We start from the raw sequence: 17936 nt of genomic DNA, 5'->3' as shown, positions 1-17936 counted from the left end.
AGACATAGCTGCTAATTTTCTCTTAGCAATCCCTCAGTCCTTCCATGTTATATGGTCCTCCAGGCTGGCATAGCACACCCAATACCCTGAATTCTTCCCAGGGCCTGAGCTAACCTCATTCCCCCCTTCCCCATATATAGGCAAACTATTTTGGCTACCTGGTCCTGTTGAAAGCCATGCAGGAGCAACAGCAAAACATCTGTAGTACTCATGGAATTTGGCTCCCCTGTTAGCATAGGCATGATGAGTTTGTCTTGGAGAAGCATAATCCCAAGAACTACTTATACTGAGGACTTTGGGCTGTTGTAAAACATAGCTCTGTTTGATGCTGTTATGATGCCCATATTCCTCATAACATGAGTTGTATGAAAACTGTAATGATGCTTCTAGCCCCCTCACTGGGCAGTATCACTGGCATTTATTTTTAAAAATGCTTGATCTCTTTTCGTAGATCAAGCTAAGCAAATTAATGAATTAACCACTGCTCTTAAAAGGGACCATAGTTGTAGGTTTTTAGCAATAACCATTATACTTAGAAAGAATTTGGAAAAAGATTGTTTAACAAGGTTGGGGAAGATGTTTTTGCTAATGTCTGCGATGTACAAAACCTTAGAGAATAATTTAAAGTTAAGAAAAGTCCACTTTTAATAGTAAAGCCAGGGATGCTTTAAGGTTGATGAGCAGAAACCATAGCCCAAAGTAGCATTGGCTGACTGGACACCCTCAAGCTGGGTCTGAATCTGAGACAGCAGGTGATTCCCCTATATGTGTTTTTCCCCTCAGCTTATTAATATGATTTAATAAAACTTATTAATGAGTAGATGCACACCCCTTTAAGATTTAAAGTACAGGTGCCAGTACCATGCCACTTTTTATTACTGTTGCTCTATAGTACTACTTGAAATCTGAGATGAAGTTACCTTAAGAAAATCTTTTATTGTACATACCTGTTTTTATCAATTCTGGGTTTTTGGTTTATCCACATGAAATTGAGAATTGTTCTTTCAAGGTCTGTAGAGAGTTGTGTTGGTATTTTGATTGGAATTGCATTGAGTCTGCAGATTTATTTTGGTAGAGTGGCCATTTTTACTACGTTAATCCTATCAATCTTGGAGAATGGGAGATCTTTCCATCCTCTGATATCTTCCTTGAAGTTTTTTTTTTTTAATACAAGTCTCTTATTTGCATGATTAGAGTCACACCAAGGTACATTATGTTATTTGTAGCAATTGTGAAGAGGTGTTTTTTTTCCCTAGGACGGCTTTTTTTTTTATTTTGTATCCAGCCACTTTGCTGAAGATGTTTAGCATCTGTAGAGTTCCTTGGTTAAATTTTTAGGGTCATTCATGTGTACTCACATCATCTGCAACACAAGCTGGACTGGATGTGGAGAAAAGGGAGCCCTCTTCATTGCTGGTGGGAATGTAAACTTGTACAACCACTTTGGTAATTAATCTGGTGCTTTCTCAAAAAATTATGAATAGTGTTTCTTCAAGATTCAGCTATAGAACCTCTGGGCATATATTCAGAAGCTGCTCAAGCATACAAAAAGGATATTTGCTCAACTATACTCATACCAGCTTTTTTCATGATACCCAGAATCCGGAACCAACATAGATGTCCCATAACTGAGGAATGGATTTAGAAATTGAGGTATATTTATGTTGGGCCTGATAAGGCCTGCTGCATCTACCTGAGCCTGGCTTGAGTTTGGAGAACTGTCTTTAGCTTCTGATTAAAGAGGTGCCACTTCTGGAAAAAAGTGACTCAGCATATCCTGAGTCACTTAAAATTAACCTTGCCTGGTAATTGTTACATGGAGTTTTGTTGCTGGCCCACCTCTCCTTGCACCAGTTAACCTCGACTCTACCTCACTTCCTTAACCCTGCCCCTTGACTCAAACCTTTAAAAGGGACAACTTAATTCAATAAACTGAGTTCCTGCTTCTGCAGATCTCCTAGCTCGGTGGTGTTTTATTCCTTGGGGCATCTGGGGAGGTTCAGGCCATCAACACTCATCATCCCGCTCAGCCAGGGAGGGCATCCAGCTGGACTGGCCACCCTCCTCCCAGCTCCACCTGTCAAATATTGACCTGGCACACTGGTGCCCCATGTGAGTATTCTGCTCCAGGGGAGAATGCTGACAGGCCAACTGGTCTGCCAGTGAGTGTACCCCCATTGAATATGGGGCAGTTCTCTGGAATCCCTACAAATTTTGCTTAAAAGTAGGGTTTTCAATCTGCTTGATACTCAAGCCCTTCAAGTATGGAAGTATGTTATAAAGGTTGCTCTATGGCTGCAGGATGAGGGCACCCTGTTTGACTGGACACCTGGGACAAAGTAGAAACCCTGGTCAACAGATCACAGGTTTGGGAAGGGGATATCCCCCCTCTGGGAGTCATTCCCCTGGTCACAACCCTTAAGTGCTGCTTCCATCCAAAACTGCCCAAAGAACATAAGGATACATGTAGGAGACAGGAAAGTGGGGCTGAGGAGGACCTGGCTCCCCCAAAAAGAAGAAGGTGCTGGGGCCAAAACCAGCATTAAGTCAGATGATGAGCCTATTCCTCAGAGACAGAACATGTATCCTTCTTTAGATCCATTTAAGAATGCTGCCTGGCCAGCCCCTACCCCTCCGGCTGTGCCACTGAAACAGGGCTCACTTACTACCCCTTCCCTGACTCATCTACACCCCCTCCATATTCGGAGAGACCCGTGGAACTTTCCCTGTCACCACCATTCCTGGGGCGGCCGGTCCCCCTGACTGGGATCCTTAGGGGGCTCTAGACCTCAAGGAACGCCACAGTGGCGGAGGATGGGGCCAATTCGCCTTGGGCTGAGACCATTCTTGAGGGGCTGGTGCATCAGTCATGCACTACAGGAGACTGGATGGACCTTACCAAGACTGTCCTTTCTGAGCTGGCCTTCCTTAAATGGTTGGCCTTTTACAAGGAGTAATGCAGGGTCCAGTGGGAATGCAATCAATGAGCTAACTCCCAGATGCCAATAACTTATGGAATGCTTTCTGGCACAGCTGACCAGTATTCCACAGGCCTCCAGCAGGCTGTTCTCCCAGCCCCTTATATCAGGAGCAGATTAGAGCAGCAGGCTTGGCAGCCTAGAGAAAGCTAGATGAGGGGCCTACAGAATCTCCTGTTTCAGGAATTATACAAAAGGCCTAAGAGGACCTACCTTCCTTCATAGACTGGGTAGATAAAAGTCTGAGGAGAAAGTTTCCCCGGGGGAGTTTCATGATCAGTTTGTTAAGTCGCTAGTGTGGGATGGCATGAATTCAGATCACAAGCTGGCCTGTGCGAGGATGTGTAATATGGGGATGGGTAAGTGGATTGTCACCACTAAAGATGTAGAGACCACCTCCTTTCAGGCCAGAGAAATGGCTACTGCCATGCCAGGTGGAAGTGACTGCCTTAGTCAACACCCTTCATCAGGTCACTAGGACTCAGGGGCAGACATGCTTTGGCTGTGGACACAACGGCCATTTTAAATAAGAATGCCCCAACAGGTCTCAAAATGCTCCTGGTGCCAGCACAACAGGCACATTACCAGGCAATCCCTGTCCCAAATGCAAAAAGGGTTTTCACTGGGCCAAGGATTATAGATCCTGATTTAACCTTAAAGCTGAACCTTTACACTCTTCTCGGGGGCCATCCCCACCCCCATTAAATAAGGGGAAGAGAGGGAACAAAGTTCATTGGACTGTCACCCTGGTCCCTGGTATGAGACCTAAAATGACACTCACAATTGGGGACAGGAGCTTTCAGTTCCTAATTGATGTGGGGGCAGACCGTACTGTGAGAAGAAAGTAAGAGGCCCCTCACTCCTGGCAGCTGGTTCCTGGCCCCTCCCTAATGGGTGTGGGTGGACAACCAAGTCATAGGAGACTGCCAGCTGGTGGCCTTGGGTGGATCCTGATGGGAACCAAGGAGAAGTGCTCCCCCTTGTGGTCCCTGGTCTTACTCCCAACCTTTTGGGACAGAATGTTCTTGGTGAAGCCGAGGCCTATATTACCACTGATCATAAGGCCCTCTACCAAGACATATTAGACCATGAGGAATATGAACAGCGATTTGAGCAGGGATGAAATGTCGATTCTAACTAACGGGATGATCCTTATTTTGAGCAATTAAGAAACAAACATTCTCAGATTCACCCCCAATTCTAAAGGCCACTGCTCGCCCTTCAGTCACAAAAATCTGATGGACAACTGGGGACCCAGTCTGGGTTGAGCAGTGGCCTCTACCTTTTGCTAAGATAATGAAACAGCAACTCGATGTGGGACATATAAGGCCCTCTATTAGCCCTTGAAATTCACCTGTTTTTGTGATTAAAAAAAAGGTCAAAGGCTCTTGGAGACTTTTCATGATCTAAGAAAGATTAATGGGAGGATGCTATCCTTTGGGACTTCTCAAAGGGGATTGCTCTGGACACCTGCCATTCCTTGTGGTCTCCATTTGACTGGAATTGATATTAAGAATTGTTTCTTCTTTATCCCAAGGATACAGAAAAGTTTGACTTTTCATTACCCTCAATAAATTTTCAGGGGCCAGATAAGAGGTTTGAGTGGACAGTGTTGCCTCAGGGCATGGACAATAATCCTGCTATGTGCCAATATTATATGCTGCACTTTTTTACTCCTTTAATAAATCAAACAGATGCCTTATTTTATATCTATATTGATGATATTATTTGGGGGAGTTCCAGCCCTGCCGGGTTGCAAGACTTGATGACTAAGTGTCTTACTATTCTTAAAGACAGTAACTTTAAGGTGGACCCTGAAAAAATTCAGACACTCTCTCCCCTTTTAAGATCTTGGGATCCACATTGTTTCTTGAGGGGGTTCTCCGTAATGAAGCCACAGTTATATTTTCAAGATTCTTACTCAATTCCCTAATTCAATTCCAATAACTGAGAGATTAATTGGATGCAGACATGGATTCCCATTTCCACAGAGGACCTATCCACACCTTTTGACATTTTAAAGGGCTCTGATCTTACTACAAAATTTGTTTTATCCTCACGACATCAACAAATTTTGTGAAAGGTTCAATAAGCTATAGTTACAGCAACTTTAAAGAGGTTTGAGTCTGAAATTCCTGTCACCCTGTATCTTTTTCTCGGTGACACGCTCTGCACTGCTTTATTAGCCCAAGATGAAAAACCCATCAATTGGATTCATATTTCAGTTGGAGGGACCCCACAGGTTTATCCCATGACTCACCAAATAGCAGATTACATTATTAAAGGAAGAGATATTTCAGTAAGAGTGTTTGGCATGGAACCACACTCTGACAATTCCCTACAAAATAGGTGACATTACATGGCTTCAGAGAAACAATCCTAGGATTGCCTTAGCCTAGGAAGGGTTGGGGGTAGGTATTATTAATTGTCACTATGGTCACCATAAGTGTAGGAGCTCCTTTTCACGTTTATCCTGGAGACCACCAAGACTTTTTCTCCCCCAACCAAATCCCAAATTTCTAACAATATTTATGGATGGTGGAAATAGGGGAGCCTCATTAGTGATTTATTCACCCCACGGGCCCAATATTAAAATGACACCTGTCCAACCCATTTCCCAGGAAGTTGAATACTCGGCCCAGGTCAAGGAGCTTTATGTAGTTGTACTTGCCTTGGATAAGGTTAGGGAGCCCTTTAATTTGTTTTCAGATAGCCTTTATGTTGTAAATCTGCTACCTTCCTTAGCTGAGGCCCATATTAAATTAGATGCAAATCCCATAACTCCTCTTTTGATTCAGGCCCATTTTTTTTCTCCAACAGTGAGTTTACCCCCTATACCTACACCATCTCAGAGGACATCAAAACATTCCCAGATTCCTGTGAGAGGTAAATGAGCTAGCTGATAGTTTGGCATCTGGGACACAACTAAATACAGTGACTGAGGCTTCAGACTTCCATTATTGACTCATACTAATTGAAGAGGCCTCAAAGATAAATTCCCACAAGTCCCTGTTAAATATTTTAAAAAGATTATCAGAACTTGCAGGTCATGCCAACCCTTCCTTCAATTACCAGCCCTGCAAAAGTCAAGTATAAATCATAGAGGATTGTGTCCCAATAATCTTTGGCAGATAGATGTGACTAACTATTTCCCGTTTGGCAAAATAAAATACATTTTTCTTTCAGTGGACACATTCTCACATACATGTTGGGCCTCAGCTCATGCTGGAGAGAAGTACAATAATGCTATTAGTCATATGCTTCAGTGTTTTGCCACCTTGGGTCTACCTGACAATATTAAGAGAGACAATGGTCCATGCTTTATAAGCAAACCATTTCAGGAATTCTTACAGACATGGAAAATTTCTCATACTACTGGAATTCCTTATAATCCAAAGGGCCAAACCATAACAAAAAGAGTTAATCATACTTTAAAGATTCAATTACAAAAACAAAAGGGGGAATCATTACCCCCTCATGATCAATTGAAAAATGCATTATTTACTTTAAATATTTTAAAATTTTCAAAAGATAATCAGTCACCGTTTCAGAAACATTGGTCTATATCTACTCCATATAGTTCCATAAGAGTCAGATTGAGAGATTCATTGGAGAGGACCCAACCCTCTTCTCACAGCAGGAAGAGGATTTGGATGTATATTCCCCAAAGATGAGAAGAGGCCCATGTGGGTTCCAGCCAGAAATATAAAATATTTGCCACCACTAAAAGATGAGGATGACAATGGTGACCCCTCTAGGAGGCTATCTACCCCTGAGAAGCATTCTTTTATTCCCCCAGAAACCAATGAAAATGTGGAAGACGATCCTTTTCCTTGTGACCCTTATGATCAGTGAAGGGGGATTTGGAGACCTTGCCAAGGCCCAAGAGGTTATAGAAGAATGGGGCCTAGCTCAGTCTGCTTTGGCATGGAAGGACAGAGGGTCTGTTGGAACTATCTGGCCCCCATTGGCTATACAGACGGTGAGGGTGTTCAAGCCTTAATTACCATCCACTGGTTTTATTTGAATATTTAATATTAAATATTTTAAATTACTCCCCTGTTCCCTTTTCCATGACCTTTCCACAGGGGACTGATTTCAGGTACTACCTCATCCTGATAATGGCAGCATTGATGTTAGGAGTGTCCACCCCTCCCTCTGTCACTCTAACTCCTTCCTGGAGTTGCCTCCCTTCTTTGCCTCCCCCTCCAACAGTGTTTTGTTGTGGGGAAGGAATGGCCTTTAGACTCCCTGCCAGAAGTAGTTCTTCAAAACAAAAAGGTTTTGGGCCCACTAAATGCCAAAAAAGTTGGCATCTGCTTGTTTTTGCAGGAAAAAATGCTGCTTCTACACCAACAAATTGGGCATTGTCAGAGATCAAATCAAAATCCTCTAAGAAGACTTGGAGAGATGATGCCATGAACATCAAGAAAAATCCCTGTGGAATGGCTTTCATGGCCTCCTTCCTTATAGTCTTCCTCTACTTGGACCCTTGCTTTTCCTCCTTCTCCTACTTACCCTTGGGCCATGCATTCTTAACAAGCTTGTGCAGTTTATCCAGCAGAGGTTAAGGGCAATTAAGCTGCATTAAGTAGAAATATATTATCATCCGTTAGTTACTCAGGAATCCAATTGCGCCTAGGCCCAGGCATCTTCCTAGAAAAGACCCCTCTGCTCTACATCTGAACAATAAAGGGTAAGACCCAGATGTGCTAGGAAGACCTAAGACAGGTCCTGGAGGAGCTCCTGACAAGCTCCTGACATGGTACTCAATGAAAGGTAAGATCTCCATGTGGGGTACAACCTAAGATAGGGTCCATGTCTGCTGTCAAATAAAAAAGGGGGAAATGTTGGGCCTCATAAGGCCTGCTGAATCTACCTGAGCCTGGCTCGAGTTTGGAGAACTGTCTTTAGCTTCTGATTTAAGAGTTGCCACTTCTGGGCAAAAGTGATTCAGCATATCTGCCTTAAAATTAACCCTGCCTGGTAACTGTTATGTGGAGTTTTGTCACTGGCCCATCTCTCCTTGCACTACCTAACCTTTCCCTCTATGTCATCTTACCTCACTTCCTTAATGCTGACCCTTGACCCAAACCTATAAAAAGCACTACTTTATTCAATAAACTGAGTTCCTGTTTCGACAGATCTCCCAGCTCGGTAGTGTTTTATTCCCTGGGGCATCTGGGGAGGTTCAGGCTTTTGACAATCATCATCTTGCTTAGCCACAGAGGGCATCCAGCTGGACTGGCCATCCTCCTCTCAGCTCCACCTGCCAGATACTGACCTGGCACACGCCTAAAAATATATTCAAGTTCTAATGAAAATATTTAAGGAAACTATGGGAAGAAAAATGTGAATTTGACCTGTAACTTTTCATTTTATGTGCAAAAAATTAAATGAAACAGACTTCACTGTTCCTACAGAAACAACTGAAAGTGATACCTTAACTGTTGTATTTCTAACCCTTCAGCTACTACTGATCTCTCTTCCAAACAGGGAGGCCCCACAGAAGACGTCTCTCTGGAACATGAAGGTTATCAAAAGATGGGCTATGGCTCTGCAACCTTTCATCCCCAATTGTGTATTCAGGCAAATCCAGTCCTATTGAAGCCCATATACATAACAAGGATGAAACATTATTTAACAACTTCTTCCTCCCACATGTACTGTGTCACAGAATGTGGAATCTGCAATATCCAACCTACTTAACACCATCTACACCTGAGAAACCTCTGCATCTCAGAAATTGCTTTAGTATCCTGAAATTGAATTTCCCTCAATTGTGCCATTAAACCTGGTGGTACTAGAAAGGCAATAAAAAGTCTAATCAAGTATTACTGAAGCATGATCCCCATAACCTTATGTCTACTACTTTCAAAACTTTGTATAGAATTTCTCACACAAATTGGGATGTAGAAAGCAAGGTTCAAAACTTCTAGGAACCAGATATTCTGTTTTCTAATCTGTCTTCCTATTGTACAGCAGAAGCAATGACTGTGTGTGCATACTGACAGTACTAGTATAACAACCGCAACTTTCCACTGCCATGTCTGTAGAGCCTCCATGTCCCCAGGGAAACCACACACTAGAAGAGTCAGACAACAAGGGCTTCTGCCCATCTCACCACGTAGACCAACAAAACCACAGTATGACCCAGGTCCATCTCATTCCCAGTAGACTCTTATATGTAGTTCAGTAGACTTGTTCATACTGGCCTGTGGAGAGCACACTTTACACACATAAAATAGTGTGGTTTGTAGCCTCCCTCCTTCCAATACCTGCATTAGAGGAGAATTTGGGAAAGAATTTGCACACTACCTCCTACTGGTGTTCCTGATTATTAGGGCTTGCCAGAGTCTCTTATTAACTTGGACAATCCAACTGGACATCAGGACACTAGCAGTGAGGAGCTCCTCTTCTTGGGAATCAGAGATCAAGTAACTCAGACAGCTGAGGCCTTCCCAGCTAAGGGCAGACAGGGTCCTAGTCTGAGAAATATTTTTTTTTCTGTATGATTTTCCATTCTCCAGGAGCTCTCCCTGTTCCTCTTAAAAGGCACATTCATTTCCACATTCAAGTCCAGTGTAGATATCCCTACCTCATTGCTGAGAACTCTTGCTGCCAATTTTTAATCAAAGTCAAACAGTAACAACAATTAACAAAGACAGTCGTCATCGATTTAAAATTAATGAGCAGTAAATGAAACTTGCCTTCTGGCTTGACAGGCAAGTCTCCCTGGAGACACTGATTGGACAGAGTGTCTTGAGTGACATGAGCCCTTCCCGTAGGGTTAGTGCTTGATGAAGATATACAGCATAATAGTCCCAGTCCCAGTTAGCCATTCATGCCCATGCCTTTTCCAGACCTGCAGAGATGTGCATTTCAGTAGCAAATGTGTCTGTCTTCTATCTATCTTCCCACCTGTCCCACCAGGCAGGGACCATCATTTCAATCAGCCCTGCTCAGTGGCCTACTCCTACCATTTATGGGCAGTAACACTCCACTCACCATGCTGGGACTTTGGAACTTGCTTGAACTTCCCTCACAACACCTAGCAGCAGTGCTTAGAGCACTTCACATGGAATCATTTAAGCCTGGTCAGCTACAGAACAAAACTTCCAGCATAACTCCCTGAAGAACCTGCCTCTTATCCTGACAGTCAAGTCTACCTGAAGGCCCTGATTGGCCAATTTGTCTTGAGTGATATGAACACTTTTGTTAGGGTTAGAATATTCTGAAGGTACATAGCCTATTGGTTCCTGATTCAGGTTATCCTTTACAGGGACAAAACATTTCTAGGTATGCAGAGATTTGTAATTCAATAACATTTGGTGCCTTATCTAATAGCCTTTCCATCCAGTCCAGGGAGTACCCACTACTCTACCTAGTGATGCACACCATCCTGTGCCTCCCATCTGTGAACAATGACCCTCCCATCACCATTTGGGGCCTTCGGAATGTCCTCGAGCTTGCCTCAAAATCTGTGGTGTCCACTCTCAAATCTCAGAACACTGGGGCTTTCAAGCTTGCTCAGAAACAGAGCAGAACCTAGAGTGCTGCCTCTAGAAGGACCTGCCTTCTCTTCTGCATGGAGGCCCTGATTGGCCCTTTAATCTGGAGTGATATTAACACCTCTGTTAGGGTTAGAATGTGCTTAAGGTACATAGCATATTGGTTCTTGGTTCAGGCTTCCTATCAAAGGACAAAACTTTTCCAGGTCACTCACGAATACTTCCTTCCCCTTCTTCTTACTGGAATCAAGGTGGATAACTAGTATAATGAAATTGAAGTGGAGTTATCAGTCTGTCCCACAATTACAGAGAGTTTAGGAAACAAGGGTTTGAGTTTTTTCTTATGTTGGGTTCAGGTAAACTGCAGCTACTTTTTAAATGGTAGGCATGAGACAAACCTAACAGAATAGCAAGAAAGTAATGATAAACACTGAAGTCCATTATTGTTAGCCTGCACATCTTCCTCAGTGAGGAATGGAAAACAAAACAGATATACACATATATATCTTTCAACGTTCCATAGATGAACAGAACTCATAGAATAAATCTCTATGTATATAGAAAGTTTATTCATTTGAATATCTCACAAGCTGTCGTCCAACTAGTCCAAAAAATGGCTGACTATCAAAGGAAAGTTGAAGAAGCAAATAGTTATTCAGTGCAGGTAGCTGAATATCTCAGATGGTCTTCAGTATATAACAGAATTCCAAGGAGTAGCAAAAAAAAAATGAACTGGGTAGCCAGAGGTAGGGCAAGCAGAAAAAGAGAAAAAGCTAATACTTTCAATGTCCTTTACATAGACAGGATATAATCAGACTAGACACAGCTGTGGATGAGACTAAAGGTGAATTTTATCACCTTAAAACACTCAGATTAAAGAAGGGTTTTTCCACTTCAAAAGCTGTGAGTATGAAAAATTCCCCACAGTACCCAACTCTTTGTGTTTGCCGTAGGTCCAGATATAGTCAAAATGACTGCCTAGACTAGCCAACACACTAGGCAATGCAGAAGAACTGAGAAAGAGTTTTTTGCTGGGGCAGGCAATAAGAGCATGTGAGCCATTTCCAAAGCAATGGTTTTCTTCAACAAAGCAAGCACTGGGATTTCACTTTGGGAATATGGATAGGACCAAATGTGGGTTCAACTACTCTGAGCCATGCTAAATAATATCTATGCTAAATTAAATCCTATTCTGAATGTAATCACAATGTAAAATCAGAGCTTTAAGGGCACACTTTGCACAAAATCATGCTGAAATATATGCAATTTCAAAGAATGATGGACAGAAATGCCTTTGGAACTTTTATTTTGGACCACAATTTCTTACCTGAAAATTAAGTAAATGACTCCACTAAAGTAGATGCTCAGGAGGTAATGCCTTTTAGTAATCATGATTTCTGATCTATCAGATTGATGTTTTAATGCAACATTTCCCACTTATACAAAGGACAGAGAGCACCAATTCAGAAAACTTCAATTCAAAAATACATCTGTCAGCACTGTGGACAGTATCCTTGAGGGGAAACAAACCTATAAATTGCAATACACTGTTTATTTTTTAAATCATTTTGATACATGATACTTCCACATAGCAATGAATATTTTAGAATTTGATCTGTGGATATTGGCATGGCGGCACACACCAACAATAACAGCACTCAGGAAGAATGAGGCCCAAATTTGCTGCCAACCCAGTCTACAAATTGAGAACAGGACAGCCAAAGCTACACAAGAAAATTCTGTCTGAAAAACAAACAAATAAGCAAACAAAAGAATTCACTCTGTGGACCAAGCTGACCACAATCTCAGAGAGATTAGCCTACCATGGACTCCCAGGTCTAGAATGACAGGGATGCACTTCTGAGCCAAGTGGAGATATTTTTATAAAATGACCTATACTTGAATCAAGGAACAAAATTATAAAATAAGATATACAAAGGAACCATTTTTCTTTTAATGAACAGTACTAAATCTTCAAATGCTACAATTATTTACACCTGAAAAACATTTCTGCCATCAATAAGTGTTATTTTGCTTTAATATTATCTATTTAAAATGTTTTTGTGTATACAACTATGCTACGGTATATATGTGCCAGTGAGAGGACAACTTGTTATTTATTATCTACATCCCATATGTGAGTTCTCAAAATGGAACCCAAAGAGTCTTAGCCGGTGACCAAAATGGCCCTCATTTAGGTTGAAAAAAATTATGTATGTGCTAGTGTGTGAGTTTGCATATACAGCAGCAAACTGTAAAATTTATAATTAAAAGGTATAAATTTTTTAATATTTATACAAATATTAAAAAAATTGTAAGAGTGATAATTGCTACCCAGAGGTTGAGCTCAAATCATCAAGGTTAGCAACAACCAACTTTACCCACTAAGACAATTCTCTGACATTCACTTGTAGTTCTGAGAAAGTGTTAAGAACAAGTATTTACTCCTGAGAATGAAGTAACACATTTCAAACCAGGAAATCAGTAAATTATTTTCATTTGTTAAGAGCATTTATTATTCAAATCACATCATTTTCTTCCATCCTCAGATGACAATTTGTTTATAATCTGAATAGAAGATAATATTGTATGAATATACTCTTTCAACTAAGTTTGAGTACCAATGAGTTCAGGGGGAAAGTTTGTGGTATGTAAAACTGGCAAAGTAACCTTGAAGATCGTGTAACAATGGCAAAAATAATCCCCAGTGTCACACACCCTTCATATATCTGCCATGACCTAAGATCCCTTACTTACATTACAGACACATAACATGCTTTTTTTGAAATAAATCTCGTTTCTGTTACATTATCTAATATCTCTAGATAATTCTCTTAGAAGGCAGTTCTTCAAGATGTGACATATAGTAAATATGGGAACATAAAGAAACATGGGACATCAAACAATATGTACATACATAAACACATACTATTGAACATTTTAACATTAATTAATTACTGACATTTAAGCAAGGCTGAAAGCAAAGGAATTTATGAAAACATTAAAAAAGTACCACGCTTTCTCAGAGACCCTTCCTTGAAAACTATGATCACACACTGCCTGACAGAAATAAGCAATGGACCACATAGATGATGATGGAGATCCCATTCTATACATTCCAGCAGAAAAATACCTATCACGAAGTAAATGCATTAGAACATGAACAGCCGCCACAGAAAGATTACCAGAACAGCCTAATAAACTTCTGTGAATGGATTTGCTACACATACAAAAAACTTCAATACCTACTCCAATGTCTCAAATTACTAACTATAACCACTGTTGGTGATCTCCTCCATTACATTTAAGCGAACATGGTAAATCATTTAATTCCTCCAAGGCTATAGTAAAAACAAATTTAAAAGTTTATTTTCTCAAAATTGAATACATTTACTAAATCCAAAGTCATCAAATCTTATAAACAAATAGGGTCGCTCTCTTCTATGAGTTCTTTTCTACTTCTCGATCTCAAGATATATAAAGATTTAAGATATTTACAGTACTAGAGACATGGCTTGTCAGTGAAGTTCATTCCCAGAACCTAGGTCAGGTTTTTACAATGTTCTATAATTCCTGTTACAAGAAGTTCATAAGGTCTGTTCTTCATGGAAACCAGAATGGACAGGAACATAAACTCAAAAAGACATACTGAGATCACATAACAGAAATTAAAGCAAATTCTTAAACTAATATGTTTACTCATGAGTGTGTTGTGTAGGCATTCATTCCTGGAACTCAGGTGTTGAGGCATCTACCAGTTTCTACAGAGTTTTTCTTCATAAAGTCCTTCATGTAATAGAAATCAAACATGTAGTTTTGAAGTCAGAGAAATGAATCCTCATTGTTGGAATCATTTGTGAATGTTTAGGAAAAGCAGCACTCTTGAAGAAGTATGTTACTTGGCGTGGGATTGATAGTTTCAACTGCATAGCATCTGTAATTGCCACTCTCTGCTTCATGCTGCAGGTTGAGGATGTGAGCTCTGAGCTTCCTGCTTTAGCCACCATGTATGACACTTGCGATTCCCATTTCACAGAGATCCCATATCCCACTGGATCCGTAAGGCAAAACCAACACATTTGGAAGTTGACATTGTGTTTTGTTACAGAAATAGCACTAATACACACACATAAATTTTATAACTGGATGATTTATTTCAAGTAATTGAAGAGAATTGAGAAATCTAAGAAGGTTACCTTACGGTTTAAATTCCTAGGCTTTTTTTCCATATCGACTTTTAATTGGAAACAAAAGAAGGATGGAAGGTCATAATGCATGAATACTTGTTAGAATTTTCCTCCCAAATAATCTCCTGTAATTGAATGCAAGTTAGTTGATCAAAAACCCTAACAAATCTTTTATCCTAACAGATTTTCTTGAGAATGAGTTATTTCAGGTTCTCAAAGACTACTGTGATATGCAAAGGCTTTAAGAAGTTGCTCACACACCAAAGCTTTTACTCTTCTATAACGGTACCATGAAGTGCAAAAGTTTACCATACTGATTGCATTCATAGGGTTTCTCTAGAAGATGACTTTTTCTTCTGATTTCAAAGACAATTCCATGAAAAGGATTTACCACATTGCTTATCCAGAGGGTCTTACTTCAGTATGTGTTCTTCTATGTATGTGAAGATAACTGCAGTAAGAAAAGGCTTTATCACATTGATTACATGTGTAAGGTTTGTCTCTTGAAGTTGACTTTGACATGCAAAATATGAAAGATTAATTTGTATGTTGGAACATGGTAAAAAAATTAATTCCTGTGTATTGCTTTTTAGATACCAGCCTCCACTAAATTTTAGAGTGACATTTTACATCAGGTGAAACCTTCAATGACATAAACAAATCCCATATCCCTAAATCATGACTGATTAAAAAATTAGTTGTAACACAGTACATATATTATGACTTTCAAGCTCAGAACCTCTATAACTTTCTGGTTTAATGGTTGGGTATTTATCAGAGATCAGTTCCCAAGAGTGTTATGTTACTAATCATTCAGTAGTTACTGGTGACAATAAATTTTTGTTATTTGCATTGACCTAGTGTTTGAGCTATTTTGGATTCAGCATACTGAAGAATACAAAGGCCTTACCATATTTCTTATATTCTCAGAATTTCTCTCCGGTATAAACTTTTATGATAATGAAGAATATAGATATGTACAAAGCCCTCATATTTTAACACATTTATAATATTTCTCTCGAGTAGGAATTCTTTCATGATGATGAAGAGTATACAAATGTAGAATAGCTTCACCATGTTAAATGCACTCAGTCTTTTTGTCCAATATGAATTCTTTCATGAATTTGAAGATGATTGTGAAGAGCAAGTTTTACCACATTGGTTACATTCGTGAGGCTTCTTCCCAGTATGTGTTCTTTATCTCATAGGAGATTACTATTACATTGAAAGGCTTTATCGCATTGTCTTCTCTCCAGTGTGTACTCTTCAATGTACATGGATATTATTATGGCATTCAAAGACTTTGACACACTGGTTACATTAATAGGGTTTCACTGCATGAGGTGTTCTTGTTCAAGATGAATATTACATGAAAAGACTTTATGATATTGATTATATTCATAGATATTTCCTGCAACATGCATTTTTTTATAATTAGGAGATGGCTGTGTTGTACAAAGGTGATGCCATACTGATTACATTAATAAAGTGTTTTTTTTTTTTTCTCCAGGGTAAGTTATGTTTTCAGAAATTACTCTGAAATGCATACACATTATCACGTTGGGTACATTCAAAAGATTTCTCTCCAGTATGTGTTCTTTTATGGACTACCAGATGACTGTTCAGTGCAACGGCTTTACCACGTTGGTTATATTTATAAGGTTTCTTTCCACTGTGGGTTCCTTTAGGTCTTAGGAAATCACTGTTACATGCAAAGGATTTACCACATTATTACATTCATTAGTTTTCTCTCCAGTGTGAGTTCTTTTATGTATTAAGAAAACATTCTTGTACGCAAAGGCTTTACCACACTGGTTACATGCATAGGGTTTTTCTCCAGTGTGAGTTCTTTTATGTACGAGGAGATCACTATTATGTGTAAAGGCTTTACCACACTGGTTACGTTCATAGGGTTTCTCTCCAGTGTGAGTTCTGTTATGTAATAGGAGATTATTGCTCTGTGCAAAGGCTTTACCACACTGGTTACATTCATAAGGTTTTTCTCCATTGTGAGTTCTTCTATGTCTTAGGAGATGACTATTACTTGCAAAGGCGTTACCACACTAGTTACATTCATAGGGTTTTCCTCCAGTGTGAGTTCTTTTATGTGATAGGAGATTATTCCTCTGTGCAAAGGCTTTACCACACTGGTTACATTCATAGGTTTCTCTCCACTGTGAGTTCTTCTGTGTCTTAGGAGATAACTATTACTTGCAAAGGTTTTTCCACATTGATTACATTCATGGGGTTTCTCTCCTATATGTGTCCTTTTATGACTTAGCAGATGACTGTTATTTGCAAAAGTGTTACCATATTGTTTTGATTCATAGCGATCCTTACCAGTATGCATACTTTCATATATGTGGACATTCCTGGGATGTGTAAAGACTTTGTCATATTGAGTATCTTCAGGGGGTTTATGTCCACTATGACTGTTTTCATACCTGCAAAGATAATTGGCACATATGAAAGCTTTATGACATTCATTACACTGATGAATCTAATTGTCCATGTCATATAATTTTACAATTTGGTTTAAAGGTAAATAGGAATTACATCTTGAGTTTTCATCATTATTTTTACGTTCTTGGTGTTCTCCTTCTCTAGGGATTGTTTTGCATATTTGAAAATACCTGTGATAGTAAAAATTTTCACCTGGCTCATCTTTATATCATACTTTTTTCTATAAGATATTTTACCACAGATCTGTAGAAAATTGCAAGACCTCAGAGCTTTATCACAATGGCTGGATTAATAAATTTCCCTATACTGTGCTCCATGGTAAGTTGGCAAAGATAACTGTGACAAACAGAAGAATTTTTATATTCCTAAAACTACATTTTCTGATGTGTGATTTTGTGCGAATTCCTAATGAAGTTGAATTGATGTTTGTGTATATTGTGTGAAAGTGTGTCAATGTGTGTGAATGCTGATTGCTGAGCCAGCAGAGAGCTAAGTGCTGACCAGATTGCAGAATTGCTCTTTTTATGGCCCATTACCTGTCCTATATTTTGTAGACATTTGTCCATCCTTACTTATCTATTGTAAATAATAAAGAGCTGACAACTGATAGCAGGGGACAAAATGGAGACCAGAGCTTCTGAGTGAGAGAGGATTGCTGGGAAGAGGAAATCAAATGACAGGCGATTCACCAGCAGGACACTGAGGGTAACAGATGGACATGAACCTGAACAAAGAGGTACAGCTGGACATGTATTGGGACACTGTGCTAGGTTCATTTGAGTTAGGGAAAAAGAGGG

The 17936-nt window shown here is 39.9% G+C and overlaps 1 protein-coding gene and 1 pseudogene across 1 annotated transcript in view; one reads left to right on the top strand and one right to left on the bottom strand.

The window, feature by feature from the left end:
* The window catches only part of LOC132651266 (zinc finger protein 844-like), a 110316-nt pseudogene extending 99786 nt beyond the window's left edge, over positions 1-10530 (top strand).
* A 2451-nt stretch (positions 10531-12981) lies between these two features.
* LOC132651271 (zinc finger protein 556-like) overlaps positions 12982-17936 on the bottom strand; it is a 37886-nt gene continuing 32931 nt past the window's right edge. Inside the window, exon 5 of the mRNA XM_060376506.1 lies at positions 12982-17120. Coding sequence (XP_060232489.1) covers positions 16703-17120 — 418 coding nt within the window. The 3' untranslated portion in view covers positions 12982-16702. The remainder of the gene's footprint in view (positions 17121-17936) is intronic.

This window comes from Meriones unguiculatus, assembly GCF_030254825.1.
Source record: "Meriones unguiculatus strain TT.TT164.6M chromosome 13 unlocalized genomic scaffold, Bangor_MerUng_6.1 Chr13_unordered_Scaffold_44, whole genome shotgun sequence".
Taxonomy (NCBI): domain Eukaryota; kingdom Metazoa; phylum Chordata; class Mammalia; order Rodentia; family Muridae; genus Meriones; species Meriones unguiculatus.
Note: the sequence above shows the minus strand (reverse complement) of the source record. Positions and strands in the feature narration are given on the sequence as shown.